This window comes from Lithobates pipiens, unplaced genomic scaffold (assembly GCF_037356315.1).
Source record: "Lithobates pipiens isolate NorthernLeopardFrog02 unplaced genomic scaffold, aLitPip1_a1.2 Scaffold_27, whole genome shotgun sequence".
NCBI lineage: Eukaryota > Metazoa > Chordata > Amphibia > Anura > Ranidae > Lithobates > Lithobates pipiens.
In genome coordinates this window covers 206,416,859-206,434,698 of record NW_027507788.1, presented here as the reverse complement: position 1 = coordinate 206,434,698, position 17,840 = coordinate 206,416,859, and the positions used below count along the sequence as shown (strand labels likewise).

Here is a 17,840-nt window from a genome sequence, read left to right as displayed (position 1 = left end):
CATCCCGAAAACCAATCACCACCTTCAGGATTTCTAAGGGTGCAAATTTTTGATTTCACCCCTCACTACCTATCACAGTTTCGAAGGCCATAAAAAGCCAAAATAGCACAAAACCCCCCAAAATGACCCCATTTTGGAAAGTAGACACCCCAAGCTATTTACTGAGAGGCATGTTGAGTCCATGGAATATTTTATATTTTGCCACAAGTTGCTGGAATATTACAAACTTTTTTTTTTTTGCACAAAGTTGTCACTAAATGATATATTGCTCACACATGCTATGGGTATATGTGAAATGACACCCCAAAATACATTCTGCTGCTTCTCCTGAGTACAGGGATACCACATGTGTGGGACTTTTTGGGAGCCTAGCCGCGTACGGGACCCCGAAATCCAAGCACCGCCTTCAGCATTTCTAAGGGCATAATTTTTTTATTTTACTCCTCACTACCTATCACTACCTATCACAGTTTTGACGGCCATAAAATGCCAAGATGGCACAAAACCCCCCCAAATGACCCCATTTTGGAAAGTAGACACCCCAAGCTATTTGCCGAGGGCCATCTTGACACTATTGAATATTTTTTTTTTTTGTCCCAAGGGATTGAATAATGACAAAAAAAAAAAAAAAATGTACAAAAAGTTGTCACTAAATGATATATTTCTCACACATGCCATGGTTATATGTGGAATTGCACCCCAAAATATATTCAGCTACTTCTCCCGAGTATGGGGATACCACATGTGTGGGACTTTTTGGGAGTCTAGTCGCGTACGGCACCCCGAAAACCAATCACCACCTTCAGGATTTCTAAGGGTGCAAAGGCCATAAAATGCCAAAATAGCACAAAACCCCCCCAAATTACCCCATTTTGGAAAGTAGACACCCCAAGCTATTTACTGAGAGTCATGTTGTCTGAACGAAAAAAAAGAGATTGATCGGTGGGTATGCCCACCATTAGATACCTCCCTTCATCCACCCACTTCTAATGATGGACATACATGCACCATTTATATATGCCGAAGCATGGGGGCATCCTCCCGCAAAAAAGTTATGCCGCGTACATACGTTCAAACTTTTCCATGGGCAAGCCCCCTGTCGGAATTTTGACCGTATGTACGCGGCATTAGGAGCAAAATCGCTCCTCCACCCCTTATGCCCCCATGCTTCGGCATATATGCTCTTTTTTAACTGTGGTGGTGAAATCACCGCCTACAGCACTGGAGTCACGGCTTTATGTATCGTGGGAGCAAACGCTGTTGCTGTCAAGATAAATAAATCCGCGCTGCAGCTGAATGGCGTACCTGCTAAGCAAATTATGGTTAACGTTAAAACAAAGTAACATCCCAGTAAAACCTTACCATACCATACCTGCAAAGCAATTGCCAAAAAATACAGTAAAAAATAAAACATTTTTTAACACAACCTGTGCCTAAAATATATATATGCCGAAGCATGGGGGCATCCTCCCGCAAAAAAGTTATGCTGCGTACATACGTTCAAACTTTTCCACGGGCAAGCCCTCCGTCGGAATTTTGACCGTATGTACGCGGCATTAGGAGCAAAATCACTCCTCCACCCCTTATGCCCCCATGCTTCGGCATATATGCTCTTTTTTAACTGTGGTGGTGAAATCACCGCCTACAGCACTGGAGTCACAGCTTTATGTATCGTGGGAGCAAACGCTGTTGCTGTCAAGATAAATAAATCCGCGCTGCAGCTGAATGGCGTACCTGCTAAGCAAATTATGGTTAACGTTAAAACAAAGTAACATCCCAGTAAAACCTTACCATACCATACCTGCAAAGCAATTGCCAAAAAAAACAGTAAAAAATAAAACATTTTTTAACACAACCTGTGCCTAAAATATATATATGCCGAAGCATGGGGGCATCCTCCCGCAAAAAAGTTATGCTGCGTACATACGTTCAAACTTTTCCACGGGCAAGCCCTCCGTCGGAATTTTGACCGTATGTACGCGGCATCAGGAGCAAAATCGCTCCTCCACCCCTTATGCCCCCATGCTTCGGCATATATGCTCTTTTTTAACTGTGGTGGTGAAATCACCTCCTACAGCACTGGAGTCGCGGCTTTATGTATCGTGGGAGCAAACGCTGTTGTTGTCAAGATAAATAAATCCACGCTGCAGCTGAATGGCATACCTGAAAACATAAAAAATGGTTAACAATAACACAGTAAACAGTAAAGTATAAAAAATTTGAGAGAAGAGAGAGAGAGAGAGAGAGAGAGAGAGAGAGAGAGAGAACAATAAAACGACAACTATTTTTGGTTTTTATATTTTATATTTTTTTTGGTTTTTATATTTTATATTTTTTTGGTTTTTTTATTTTACTTTTTTTTTTTTTTTTTTTATACACTTTTTTTTGAACTGTAAACTGTAACTGTAACGGTTCGGGTCTCTCAAAATGCGATGGCATCTTGGGAGACCCTGTGTAAGTGTGCCTAGCCTGTGAAATGCTGTACCCTACGCTAATACTTCACTAGTTCATGGTAGCGTTCAAAACACTCACCCTGACAAAGACCAGGATTGCCAGGACAGCGTGGACAATAAGAACGGGTGTCATGCCTATATCCGCGCTTGCTACAGACACGACATCTTTTTTGGGGGGCTCGTTGGGTAGGGGTACTCGGGAGGACATAAGAATAATGCCTCTCATGCAGCCGGCTTACTGCATTTGGTTGGGAATGGTGAGGTACAGAACCGTCTGGAAACAGAAGCTCTGTGACAACCTCTCTTTGGAAGAAAAGAAAGGTTAATGTTCCGCCTGAAGTTTTGTATAGCACAAAAGCATTCAGCAAAGCCAATTGAAATAAGTAAGCAGACACTTTTTTGTACCAGCGTCTGGTCTTATGGGAAGTTAGATACGGCGCCAACATCTGGTCATTGAGGTCCACCCCTCCCATATTTTTGTTATATTCGTGGACACAGAGGGGTTTCTCCACAATACCAGTCGCCGTAGAAATTTGGACCGTCGTGTCTGCATGAAGGGAGGTAAGAACGAAAACATTCTTATTATGCCTCCACTTCATAGCGAGCAAATTATTACACCGATAGCAGGCTCTCTCCCCCAGCCTAAGACGGGAATCTACAAGCCGCTGGGGAAAGCCCCGGGGATTAGGTCGCACGGTGCCACATGCTCCAATCTGATTATCAAATAAATGACTAAACAGTGGCACGCTGGTGTAATAGTTGTCCACGTACAAGTGGTACCCCTTTCCGAATAAGGGTGACACCAATTTCCACACTATCTTGCCAGCGCTTCCTATGTAATCAGGGCAGTTCTCCGGCTCTACGTGACTATCTTTACCCTCATAAACCATAAAGCTCCATGCATAGCCTGTGGCCCTGTCACAGCACTTATAGAGCTTGACCCCGTATCTGGTACGCTTGTTGGGAATGTACTGTTTGAATGACAAGCGACCAGTAAACTTAACCAGGGACTCATCAACGCAGACAACTTTTTGGGGAGTAAACAAGTCTGCAAAACGTTGGTTGAATTGGTTTATGAGGGGCCGAATTTTGTAGAGCCGATCGTATTCAGGGTCTCCACGTGGACGACAAAATTCATTGTCACTGAAGTGCAAGAACCGCAAGATCTGCTCGTATCGTTTCCTGGACATGGAGTTAGAGAACACGGGCATGTGGTCAGCCGGATGCGTGGACCAATAAGCCCGCATCCGCATAAATTTATGTGTGCCCATGTTGAGGGAAAGGCCCAAAAACGTCTTAAATTCGGAAACCGTAACTGGTTTCCAATCTCTGGCAAGAGACGGCAACTGGGGATTAGCGGCGATGCGTTGACCAGCATATAAATTGGTTTGGTCCACAATAGATCTATAGAGATCTTCCGTGAGATACAGAGAATAAAAATCGAGTGGCGTAAAATCATCTGTATCCACCTGAATACCGGGTTGGGCAGTGAATGGGGGAAGTACGGGTTCTGCAGAAGTGGTGGGCACCCAATTGGGATAGGCGAATTCTGCAGGAAGGGCACTATGGGTACGACGGGCCTGTCTTTGTCTTCTTCTTCTTGGTGGCAGCGGGACACTACTTGTGCTTGCCACCTCGCCAGCTTGAACTGCACTTATGGGACTCGCCACGTCACCACGTGATACTGCAGTGCTGGATGTACGTCCAGGGTGTACTAGGCCGCTGGTGCTTGCCAGTTCACCAAAAGGATGAGCGGCGCTAGTACTGGCTCTATACTCCATACGAGGGACTTGCGGTTCCTGCACCTCAACAACATCAGAAAATCGGGGTCGGGTACGCCTGACAATAGCAGGGACCTCTTCTTCGTCGTCAGAGCTATCTGACATGGAGGCGCTGTCCTCTACAGGTTCGTATTCTGAGCCTGAATCTGACAGATCAGTGTCTTCCTCTTCACTATCTGTCATGCTCAGAAACGTGTAGGCCTCTTCACTAGTGTACCTTCGCTTTGCCATTTTGGGCTCTAAATTTAGGGGTACAGTAGTGAGACTCACAGGTAAAAAAGCACCTAGCCTGTCAGCGACTGTATAAAACGCTACAAAAAAAAGCTGTTAGCGATCGCAGGGATCAGGCCTGACTCTGCGAACGCTGCAGTTATGTGTGTTGTGTTTTGTAAGTGACAGTGATCGATCGATACTGCACTTGGGTGGGCTGGGCTGGGCTGGGCAGAGGGGCAAAACGCAGGTGCTAGCAGGTATCTGGATTGATCCTGCTAACAATGCGTTTTTTTAGAACTCTAAATTGCTGGGCACGCTAGTATAGATCTGATCAGATCAGATATTGATCTGTTCGGATACTATACCACTAAGGGAGGTGTATGCTTTGCGCGTGGGTGTTAGCGGTGCTGGCACTAACCTAGCACTGCCTGGGGCGACACAGACCCTTTCTGACCCTAAAACCAAATTTATATCACCCGCCGGGTGATCAGGGGGTTAAACCTTTATTAGGTAATAAATGGCGGGTGGGGGGCGTGGCTTGGCGCCGAGGAGAGATGGCCGCCTAATTCAGAGCTCCCGGAGAAGGAGATCCAGCTTCTATTAGCCCGACCGACACCACACAGCAAACGATGGAGAGCACACCTCCGCTTGCCTCGGCGATTCGTTCCGGCTCGCCACGGAGCGCGGACAACCCGCCCCAGCAACACATCCCGGAAATTTTCCGGACCAGATCCCGAGGCTCGCCGCAAGACACACAGGCCGCACAGGCCGCACAGGCCGCAACACGCGAGGCTCCGTCCCACAATAGAGCGGCGCCTCGTTCCAGGAGCCGCAGCCCGCAACACCCCTCTACCGCCTCGGATGCGCACCAATCTCTGAGCCTTGCGGACCTCCGTGCAGTAGCTGCGGACATTAAAGCAGCAATGTCGGCCGCCATTTCGGAGCTCAGGGAAGACTTCCACAACATGGCTGTCAGAGTGGAAGAGGTGGAAGAGACACAGGCCCGTCATGATGCGGCCCTGTGTCAAGTGCAACAGATCTCTGAATCGCATGCCATCCACCTGAGGGATATGAACAGGCACGTGGAAGATCTTGATAATCGCGGGAGGAGACGCAACTTGAGGGTAAGAGGACTCCCCGAATCAATTGACCCCCCCCATCTTGCGAGAGAAGTCACAGCAATTTTTAACGGCCTGATTGACCGACCCCCTGACACACCAATATCGCTGGAACGTATACACAGGGCTCTGCGGCCCAGGGGCAGAGAAACTGATCCTCCCAGAGATGTTATCTGCTGCCTTAATGACTTTGTGCTTAAAGAAGAAATAATGAGAGCAGCTAGAACCGCCGGAAGACTCGTGCACCTTGGCTCTGAAGTCAGAATCTTCCAAGACCTATCCAGTATCACACTCCAGAGGAGAAGGGAGCTTAAACCACTGTTGGATGTTTTGAGAGCACGAGCGATTCCTTATAGATGGAAGTACCCGTTTTGCCTATCTGCATCTGTAAACGGTCACTCCTTCAACCTAAAAGTCCCAGAAGATCTGGAGCATTTTTGCAACTCTCTACATATTCCGCTGGTTGACGTACCGGACTGGTACAGCGACTTTCGCCTCTCCCCGCTAAGAAGAGCTGACTCCATGGAGGGAATCGCTGAAGCAGGGAATTTCAGCTTGAGTCGCCGCCGCAGACAACATCACTCCTTATCTCAACACCATCCTGCAGGTCCTTTAAGGAATCCGAGCCCCACGGCATCCCCGGATCATAGGAGGCAGAGGCGGGCGTAGAACCTAACCGATCAAAGCCTTTACAGTGTCATCTCCTACTGCAAGTTAAGTGACCCTTTTGTGACTGTGCCCTTCGGCCCTTCAACTATCTAGAATGTTTGTTTTTTTTGTTTTTGGTTTTTTGCTTTTTCCCCCTTTTACTTCCCCAATAGTTTGCTCAAGGCTGTCACCAAAGCTGGCTTCCCTAGTTGCTGACATGGTTTGTTATGTGCCACAGCTTTCATTTGTTGGTGAACTTTTTAGAATGCTGACCTGTACCGAGCTCACATGGTCTATTGCCCTAGCGCAACCGTTCGGTGAGTAATGTCTGCGTTTTACTGCTGATCTATGAGACTTATGATTTTGGTCAGCTTAGGTCGCATAGGTTTATCGACTGTTCTTGCAATTTTCGTGCTACAGACAATGGACACTGAGTTATGGTTATAGTTATTCTGCCTCACATTATGTGCAGTTCGCAGCCTAACAAGTTATATTTTGCGATGCTGATGCCAGTTTGATGATTATTAATGTGTGATGCTTGTCTGTGCACCGAACGGCTCCAAACCCCATCTCATACTCCCTTTGAAGGAGTCATACTTCAATTATGTCCCCAACCACACTTTGTGGGCACTACGCTTTCTGCCACTTCTCCATACAGAATGGTGGACTTCCCTCCTGCTTATTGTACACCATGCTTATAAAGCCCAATCTCCGTCATAAGAGCCAAGGGTTCACAGTCGAACATCACTCGACAACAATGTTTTAGATGTTCCAATCTAAGGGTTACAATGTTTGGAAGGTTTTATTATTTAATTTTACCCATGTGTTTTGTTGAAGTAAAGTACCGTAGAAACGTTCGCATTTCTACTGAAACCATTGTACATGTGTTAATGCCCTGGTTAACATAGGAACAATCGAGTGCCCTATACCGTATTATCGAGGTATTATTCGGTCATTACCGAGCTCCAAATAATGCTTAGCAAGCACGTTCTCTCAGGCCTCCCTGACAATTACATCTTCTAGAACTTCGCGAACTTTGCTATCAGTTACATCTAGAAGGTGGGTCTTTTCATTATACTTACACTTAAACACAGTTATACACCTCTTGTTATCTCTGAGATCTACATCCTGTTGAGAGAGCAGTACATAACGTTACTTCTTCTCCTTCAAATTCGTTTGCAACGGTGCAATTTGCGCCTCCCCTGATTATTGCTCTACTCTCACCAACGCAACGAGGTCGGACTCTGATCAACAGTAATATAGATCTCTCGGGATCCTGGACTTCGTACACACACACACCTTCTCTTCGTCAGCCAAACACCCCCACACACAGGTGTTTCTCATAGGATTCACCTGAATTACACTGGTTTTCTAAGTCGGCTAGGTCCACTTGTGCCTGCCGACACCAGTCACGTAAGTTTTCCTCCCGAGGGTCATCCCCCCCTCCCCCTGTCTGGATAGTCCACGGGAGGAAATTTTTCTATTCTTTTATGGTTTCTATCTTTTCACTTTTCTATTTTTCTATTTTTCCATTTGTCTATTTTTCCATTTTTCTATTCTTTCTATTTTTCTATCTATCTACGTTTCTACCCTTCCCTCCTCTCTCCCAGTGTTCCGCTCCCTCCCCTCTCCCTTTCCTTTGGTAACCTGTCCCCCCATACTTCTTCATAGGTTGCGAGCTAACTTATTACATAACTTGCGAGGACAGAAAGTGTGCCAATTACTTCATCGTATTGCTCCTTCCTAGTCATGGCCTCCTCACGTACCGTGTCGACGCCCACCTCTTTGAAATTGATTTCCCTAAACGCTAAAGGCTTGAATCTCCCTGAAAAGAGAACACAACTGTTAAACAGTCTTCGCAGTATGAAGGCAGATGTAGTCTTCCTACAAGAGACGCATTTCAGTTCTCAGGCGACACCAAAATTGTCCAATCGATATTACCCACATGGCTATCACGCGACAACACCCAACTCAAAAACGAAGGGGGTCTCCATTCTGCTATCCAAACATATTGCCATTCAGATTACAGATTCACTAATAGATAAGCAAGGCAGATTTCTTTTCTTAAAAGGAACGTGGCAAGGTAAACCGATAACACTAGCTAACATTTACAGTCCCAATACAGCACAAGTTTCCTTTTTCCGAGACATCATCTCTCAACTCATGACATTCCAAGTGGGTATTGTTATATTCGGCGGAGACTTCAATGTACCCCTAGAACCCCTTGTAGATACCTCTACAGGCACCTCATATCTACCCTATAGAGCTCTACGCCAAATCAAACTTTCCTTACAGTCACTCACGTTACATGACACCTGGCGCACGCTTCATCCCACTGAAAAGGACTTCACGTTTTATTCCAATCCTCATAACCGATACTCCCGACTCGACTATATATTTCTCACACAATCGGATCTCCCCCTTCTCTCCACAGCAACGATTGAATCCATGACTTTATCCGATCACCACCCTATATCAATTACACTGACACTCCCTGTGATTCAAGAAAGATCCCTCCTTTGGACGCTAGACCCGCACATTCTCACAGATTCTATTCATGTCACCGAATTACAACAATGTTTAACCGACTATTTCAAAGAGAATGACACTCCGGACGTTTCACCCATGACACAGTGGGCTGCCCATAAGTGTGTATTAAGAGGCAAATTGATCTCCATTTCTGCTAAGCTAACGAAAGCTAAAAGAGCATATCTTTCGGATCTTTTCGCCAAACTCAAGAATTTAGAAAAAGTGCACAAACAAACCCAAGCCACCCAAACTCTTGCAGAACTACAATCGGTCCGTTCTATCATCCACACTGAATTGCAGAAAAGAGTAAAGAAAAAGTTTCTTATGTCTAAGAAACAATTCTACGAATTTGGCAACAAGAGTGGTCGTCTACTAGCCAGAGCCTTACAAAATCAAAACTCGAAATTTAATGTCCATTGTCTTCATTCCCCATCCGGTTCCACGATCACTGAGAACAAATTGATCGCTAAGGAGTTTAAAAATTTCTATTCAAAATTATATAACTTACAGGGAGTGGCCAATTCAGATACGTCACAACCTTCTAGATTGCGCTTGATGCAACAATTCTTGACGCAACATTGTCCACGCTTATCCAGCATAGATCTCATCAATGCCTTAGATGTGCCCATTAGCAGCCTAGAATGGGAATGTGCTCTTAAGCAAACAAAGATTGGCAAGAGTCCAGGCCCTGACGGGTTACCGGCCGTGTATTACAAGACCTTCTCGGACATCCTAAAAGGTCCCTTTATAAAAGCGTTAACCTCCCTAGATTCCCATACCCACATTCCACCTGAAATGTTAGAGGCCCACATAGTAGTAATCCCCAAGTCTGATAGGGATCCCACACAGGCAGCCAATTACAGACCGATATCTTTACTCAATGTAGACGTTAAACTATTCTCTAAAATACTGGCGAACAGACTTCAATCGGTGCTCCCCTCCCTTGTGACCATGGACCAAGTTGGCTTTGTTCCAGGAAGGGAGGCTCGTGATAATACCTTAAAAACCATCAACATACACCACCTAATCGCCACAACTAAACAAAAGAGCTTTTTCTTGTCCCTGGACGCGGAGAAGGCATTCGACAGGGTAGCATGGGATTACATGTATGCGGTTTTACATCACATTGGTCTTGGACCACAATTGCTTACTTTTATCCAATCCCTCTATAGGAACCCCTCAGCAAAAATCAGAGTGAACCGTGCCCTGTCGGATGCCTTCTCCATAGGGAATGGGACAAGACAGGGTTGTCCCCTGTCCCCTGTCCTATTTATATTGACACTTGAACCCCTGTTGAACTGTATACGGCAAAATCCAGACATATCAGGCGTTATCTCGAGCAGCAGGATATGCAAAATAGCCGCATATGCGGACGATATCCTGTTGTTCCTTTCAAATCCACATACCACTCTCCCGGTTCTTCTTTCAGAATTTCGTAAGTTCGCCTTGCTTTCCAACTTTAAAATTAACTTTGAGAAATCACATGCGCTCAACATTTCCCTTACCCCGGAGTCGGTGAATCAATGTAAGCTTAATTTCCCCTTCCACTGGAATGATAAGGAGTTAACCTACTTGGGAATCAAAATCCCAAGGATTCTAGACGATCTATATGCCACTAACTATCCCAATATTCTGAAGAAAATTAAAGCAGACCTCAAAAAGTGGAATACAATCCCTTTCTCATGGTTTGGCAGAGCAGCTGTGATAAAGATGAACGTTCTTCCAAGACTGCTTTACGTATTACAAACAATTCCAATACACCTCCCGCCAGCCTTCTTCAAAGAATATAAGTCAATTTGCACCAAATTCCTATGGGGTATGCATAGACCTAGAATTAATTACCTACAGCTCACTCTGCCTAAGCATTTGGGAGGAATTGGATTACCTGATTTACACAATTATTATGTAGCAACACACCTTACTAGAATTGTAGACTGGAATGTTCATGAACAGACGAAAGACTGGGTACAGTTGGAAAAGGACTTTACCAATATTCCCCTAAATTCACTCCCATGGTTGAGGTACTCAAGCTACAGGAAAAACACTGATTCACACCCGCTTATTGCTCCAACGTTACGGTGTTTTCGCAATGTATGTGCGAAAAGCTCAATCTCCTCTATACCAGGCCCTCTCACGTCACTTAAGCTGAATCCAGACTTCCCCCCTGGAATGCATCAACACTTCCTTCGACAACATTGGACTCATGACCAGATTTTAATACATCATTTTTATTCAAACGACCACCTACTAACAGCTACCCAATTAGCTGCTATCCATCAAAAACCACCTATCCCTGTTTGGACCTTTCAACAGATGTCACATTACTTAAGAACCACTGTGACACCTCACACCTGCCCTAGATCACTAACACCTTTTGAAATTCTCTGTACAGCCACGACGCCCCAATCGCACCTAATATCACACACACACTCCTTATTATTCCAAGATATCAAGGCTAACACCCCAAAAACTTGTGCAATTTGGGAACAAGAACTAGGTGTGGTGTTGTCGCCTGAGGACTGGGAGCATATCTTTCTGAATATACACAAGGGTTCCCTTAATGTTTCCACCCAAGAGAATGGTTATAAATTACAATCAAGATGGTATAGGACACCAGCGCTCTTACACAAGTGGAACCCTTCCAACCCGGATACTTGCTGGAGATGCCTTCTATCTACAGGCACCCTCTTACACATTTGGTGGGACTGTCCTAATATTCAACCTTTCTGGAGAGCCATTCATGCCTTAATACAAAAAATCACTACTTATGACCTGCCCTTTTCACCGGCCCAATTTCTTTTACATCATACTACTGTACATACCACATCTTACCGTAAATCACTAAGGCCGCGTACACACGGGCGGACTGTTCGCCCAACCCTGTCCGCTGAACAGTGTTTGGGCGGACAGTCCGCTCGTGTGTGGGCTTTCAGCGGACAGTTTCAGCGGACAGTTGGACGGACAAAGTCTTTCGGAAATTCCGAAAAACTGTCCGCTGAAACTGTGTTTGAGCGAACAGTCCGCCCGTGTGTGGGCCTGTCCGCTGTACTTTCGAAATGAGCGGACTGTTGCCGCTCGGAAAGTCCGCCCATTTCGAGCGCGTGTACAGGTAGGCGGGGCCCGCGAAGGAGACGTCGCGGGCTCCGCCGCCTGGAATGGGCTTAAAGGGGAACCCCAACGCCGAAAAAAATCGGCGTGGGGGTTCCCCCAAAGTCCACACCAGACCCTTGTCCGAGCACGCTACCCGGCCGGCCAGGAAAGGGGGGCGAGCGAGCGCGCCCCCCCTCCTGAGCCGTACCAGGCCGCGTGCCCTCAACATGGGGGGGTGCCTTGGGGAAGGGGGGGGCCGCGCGGCCCCCCCACCCCAAAGCACCTTGTCCCCATGTTGATGAGGACAAGGGCCTCTTCCCGACAACCCTGGCCGTTGGTTGTCGGGGTCTGCGGGCGGGGGGCTTATCGGAATCCGGGAGCCCCCTTTAAGAAGGGGGCCCCCGGATACCGGCCCCCCACCCTATGTGAATGAGTATGGGGTACAATGTACCCCTACCCATTCACCTGTGAAATAAAGTACAAAAAAAAACACAACACATGGAAAAAGTATTTTATTGCACAGCTCCGGGGGTCTTCCGTCTTCGGGGGTCTTCTCGCCGGACTCCTCCGCTATGTGTGTGTAGCTCTTTTGCTAGCGGAGGAGTCCGGCTTTCTTCCTCCCCGCCGCCGGCCTCTTCTCCCGACTTCGGGGGTCTTGTCCCCCTCTTCGGTTCTTCTGCCGGGCCACCGCGCCTTCTTGTAGCTCTTTTACAGGCGGTGGCCCGGTCTTCTGTCGCCGCTTCTGTCGCCGCTGTCGTCGCCGCCGCCGCCGCCGCCTTCCGTTCTTGTTCTTCTTCTTGTTCTTCTTCTTCTTCTCCTGGAGATGTTGACTCGACGAGCTCTCCGGCCGGAATGCCAGGGACACGCTCCGCTGCCACTTATATAGTGACAATGGGGCGGGGTCACATGGTATATGTCACATGGGTTGGTCACATGGTGACCCCGCCCCCTTACGATGTCATAGTCCCCATGTGACATCAACCCATGTGACCAACCCATGTGACATATACCATGTGACCCCGCCCCATTGTCACTATATAAGTGGCAGCGGAGCGTGTCCCTGGCATTCCGGCCGGAGAGCTCGTCGAGTCAACATCTCCAGGAGAAGAAGAAGAACAACAAGAAGAAGAACAAGAACGGAAGGCGGCGGCGGCGACGACAGCGGCGACAGAAGCGGCGACAGAAGACCGGGCCACCGCCTGTAAAAGAGCTACAAGAAGGCGCGGTGGCCCGGCAGAAGAACCGAAGAGGGGGACAAGACCCCCGAAGTCGGGAGAAGAGGCCGGCGGCGGGGAGGAAGAAAGCCGGACTCCTCCGCTAGCAAAAGAGCTACACACACATAGCGGAGGAGTCCGGCGAGAAGACCCCCGAAGACGGAAGACCCCCGGAGCTGTGCAATAAAATACTTTTTCCATGTGTTGTGTTTTTTTTTGTACTTTATTTCACAGGTGAATGGGTAGGGGTACATTGTACCCCATACTCATTCACATAGGGTGGGGGGCCGGTATCCGGGGGCCCCCTTCTTAAAGGGGGCTCCCGGATTCCGATAAGCCCCCCGCCCGCAGACCCCGACAACCAACGGCCAGGGTTGTCGGGAAGAGGCCCTTGTCCTCATCAACATGGGGACAAGGTGCTTTGGGGTGGGGGGGCCGCGCGGCCCCCCCCTTCCCCAAGGCACCCCCCCATGTTGAGGGCACGCGGCCTGGTACGGCTCAGGAGGGGGGGCGCGCTCGCTCGCCCCCCTTTCCTGGCCGGCCGGGTAGCGTGCTCGGACAAGGGTCTGGTGTGGACTTTGGGGGAACCCCCACGCCGATTTTTTTCGGCGTTGGGGTTCCCCTTTAAGCCCATTCCAGGCGGCGGAGCCCGCGACGTCTCCTTCGCGGGCCCCGCCTACCTGTACACGCGCTCGAAATGGGCGGACTTGGCTCCGCCTTACGTGGGCGAGTCCATTCATTTCAAAAGTTGAGCGAACTGTTTGGCAAACAGTTCGCTGAAACAGTCCGCTCGTGTGTGGGCAAGTCCGCTCATGCAAATTTTGAGCGGACTGTTTGACAAACTGTTTGCCGAACAAGGTTGGGCGAACAGTCCACGCGTGTGTACGCGGCCTTACTATTCATCTGATCAATGCAGCAAAGCAATGTGTACCGCGCTTTTGGAAATCCCAAGTCAGTCCGTCCCTTAAGGACTGGGTCCTGCGAGTTCAGCAGATAGCCGAGATGGAAGAACTGATACACATTGCCAAGGACATACCTCAGAAATTTAATCATAAATGGGCTTGCTGGAAACATTTTGAATCCACCCCCGAATGTAGAGAAGCCCTATCAGGAATCACTTGACTGTCCCTTGTACTTTTATCTCTATACTGATAGCATTTTCCATCTTGCAAGTATGGCCCCCTTTTGGTATCCCTTCCCACCCTACCCTACTTCTCATTCCTTCTGTTCCCCTCTTACTTTCCTGATCACAACATAAAAGTTTGAAAGTCTTAATAGGAAACAGATTTTGCTTTGTCTTTCTTTTCAACACTAGAAATTGATCTTATGTTGACAATCGCTAGTCAAGAGTCTGTCAGAATTATCAGAGAAATAGCTTATTTGACTAGTGTTCTGATAGGAGGTTTTGCTATGTCACCTTTGAGTCACCTCCCTAGCTCCCTTATTAGATTTTTGGTACCACTATGGATTTATTGATTGGTTTTTCGCTTTATAATCTGCAAATGTCCATTCCTCTATAATCCCGTCTCCTCTAGAGGAGACCGGTAACTCACTACACTGCGACAATTATCAATGTAGTTGCTGTCTTTGAAATCGAGTGACCCTATATGAGTCACATATAGATAATCGCACTGTACTGACCTGCTACAGATATGTGCTATTGTGTTGAATCTGTTTCTTTGCATAATTTGTAGATTTCTGATTGAATTTTCAAACTGTTCTGTATACATACCTGTATATTACCTTAATAATCTCAATAAAATCTTTGGAAAAAAAAAAAAAATAAATAAATAAAAAAAAAATAAATGGCGGGTGCCCTGATGCTATAAAAAGCGAACTACCACTTATACGGTGATCACTGGTGAAAGGGTTAACTAAGGGCAATCAGGGGTTAAAACCTTTATTGGGTATTTATATGGGGGTACCTGAAGCTTTATAAAAACCTGACGGGGAACCTAAATAACTAAATAACTAACTGGCTAACCAGCGTCACCAGTGACACTTATGCAGCGATCGCTGGTGAAAGGGTTAACTCTAGGGGCAATCAAAGGGTTAAAACCTTTATTAGGTTATATATCGGGGTACCTAACGGTATAAAAACCTGGCGTTGAACCTAAAAAAAAACTAGCTTCCTAGCGGGACCAGTGACACTATTGCAGCGATCAGAAAAACGATCGCTTAGTGACACTGGTAAAAGAGGGTGAAAGGGTTAACTGGGAGGGCAATCAAGGGGTTAAACCTTTATTGGGGGGGTAGGGGGCTACCCTGGACCTAAAGGGGCCTAACACTAGCTGCCCTGACACTTTTTACAGTCACAACTGACACTAAATGTAGTGATCAATAAATAAATGAACACTGCATTAGTGACACTGTGACTGGGGGGGGGCGGGGGGCCGATCGGGGGGGTGATCGGGGGGTGACCGGGGTGAAATGTGTGCCTTTGTGTACCTATGTGTCAGTGGACTGTTGGTGCACTTACTTGGACGTCTTCACTCCTCGCTGTCCGGTTCAAAAAGACCGCCACGAGGAGTGTGACATCACTTCCTCCTCCTGTGTTTACATTTTCACAGGGGAGGAAGTTCGTCACTGGCCAGGAGCGATCGAGAGGGGATGGGCGGAAACCAACGGCCATCCCCTCATCGCCGATCGCTCCGGCACCGAAAGGGACCGCCGTATCTAGCGGGAGGGGGTCCGATGGGACCCCCCACCCGCTAGAAGGCATTCACGTACATTTACGTGATTGTGCCTGCCTGTGCCATTGTGTTGACGTACATTGGCAATACGGCGGTCCTGAAGTGGTTAAGGGGCAAATCTTCCGGTCCTTAAGTGGTTAATAATGTTTTTTTTTATTTTTATAAATAATTGATAAAATTGGGATTGTGATTTATTTACTTATTTAAATATTTTACTCTTCATAACTGAGGGAAGCACATCTTACACACATAGATATACTTTGTTTATTGGGTATTCAGATAAATTGTGTGCTGCATCCATGTTATTATACTACTCCAAGTGCAGAAACTATTTTTCTATATAAAAAAGATTTGCACCATTTCATTTCGAGTTAGGGTCCATTCAGACCAGGTGCAGTGGGACTGCATTGAGCAGCTACTCCAGCGCAGTCCTACTGCAAGGCAAGGAAAGGCAAAATGCCTTGTCTCTTAAGTACCCAGTTTACAAGACTGCATTGCTGTGGTGTGTAGGTGTTGTGCGTTGAAAAAAGTATGGAAGGCTCTACTCTTTTTATCACAGTGTGAAGCAATGAACCTAATGTGCGACCAATTGAACTTAATTAAATGTCATTGTGACAAAAACAACACAATGGGCCTAGATTGACACATTAGCGCTGCAGTGATACCACCGGACCACACTGCACACCAGATGCTGCTTTGTAACACAGCGGCTGGTGTGAATTAGCCCTCTTAATGCGCCAATAATCTCTTTTATTTCAATAAACATCTTTTTAAATATATACAACCAATTCAACTTCTGTCAGGTCACCTTGAGGCCAGGTGACAGATGCACACCGTAGGGATCAGGAGTGCGCCGCAAGGGTGTGGACCCTACGGCTGACTGCTGCGGACGGGAGTCAAGGTGATAAAGAATGCAGGGCTACCAGAACACCAAGACTGATCCCACCGGGGTTAGAGCGTAAGATTCCCTGGGGCGCGGAGTCTAAGAGCCAGCAGGTGTTCACCAGAGCCTCTAGTGGTGAGGATGGACTGGGCTGTAACTGGCTCCAGGTCGCGACCCCCAGGGTCCCCCAGCTCACACCCACAGTAGGCAACAGGAGGATAGGGATAGTGAGGGATAAAGCCAAGGTCGGAGCCACAAGCAGACAGGAATAGTCAGGGACACGCCAATAGGTCAGGATCATAGGCAAACAGGGATAGTCAAGGACACGCCAAAGTCGGTAACAGAACAACAGCAGAGCACACGGCAAGTAAAAGGAAACAAAACACACAAAGGTTGATCAGCAGGGTTGTCCTGCAGTGCACAGGTTAATATAGAGTTCTCTGATAGGAGCTAGGGTGGAGTCATGCCAGAGGATGGATTACAAAAGCAGTCAGGTGAGGGTCGGCTGGTCTCTAGAGATGAACACATGGAAACAGGTAAGCCGACAAACTCTACTACAAAACCATGACAACTTCTTTTTTGTCCGAGGCAAGGAAACTAAAGGAGGAGTCTGAGGTGTTTGGATGCCGTCTCCGGTTTGGGAGAGAACCAGTGACTTCATGCTATCCAGGGGAGGACTCTTCAGAAGAAGACCACGTACGGGTTGGTTTCTTAGCAAGAGCCTGGAGGAGCTGAAGTACCCAAGAGAATCCGGTCTCATAGATATCGCCAAACTGGCTGAAAGATCCAGGTATCACACGAGTGTTCTTCAAGTTTAGTTATCCTATGTGTTCTACAACAACATCTGTGGCAGAGACTTATCCTTGTATGTTCTACAACAACGTCTGTGGCAGAGACTTGTTCCTGAGTAAGCAACTTGTTGGCTGCTAGGCCTTGTGAGAGAGGGACTGTCCAACGTGAGTGAACATCCAGTTGCGAATGGCTATTCTCTGGATGCAGTCAAAGTAAGCAAGTTCTTCAACATTGACTTTGACACTTAAGAGTACCTGAACTTCCTTTCCAACCCTCTGATCCCATTTTAAGAAACTGTTCATTGTCTATGTTTTTTGCAAATAAAATCCATTTGAGTGGATCTGTTGTCAGTCTCTCAAGTTACTGGGCCATCTACCACGGGACACCCCTAGACATGAAGTGAGGAGAAAGAAGGTAATGGTAAGC

At 47.2% G+C, this 17,840-nt stretch overlaps 1 protein-coding gene across 1 annotated transcript in view; it reads right to left on the bottom strand.

Annotated features, from left to right (window-relative positions):
* Nucleotides 1-7,206: 7,206 nt before the first annotated feature.
* LOC143933011 (5-hydroxytryptamine receptor 3A-like) overlaps nt 7,207-17,840 on the bottom strand; it is a 65,888-nt gene continuing 55,254 nt past the window's right edge. The window contains exons 9-11 of the mRNA XM_077455927.1: nt 14,286-14,289; nt 7,938-8,038; nt 7,207-7,341 (exon numbers count right to left, since the gene is read on the bottom strand). Coding sequence (XP_077312053.1) covers nt 7,207-7,341; nt 7,938-8,038; nt 14,286-14,289 — 240 coding nt within the window. The remainder of the gene's footprint in view (nt 7,342-7,937; nt 8,039-14,285; nt 14,290-17,840) is intronic.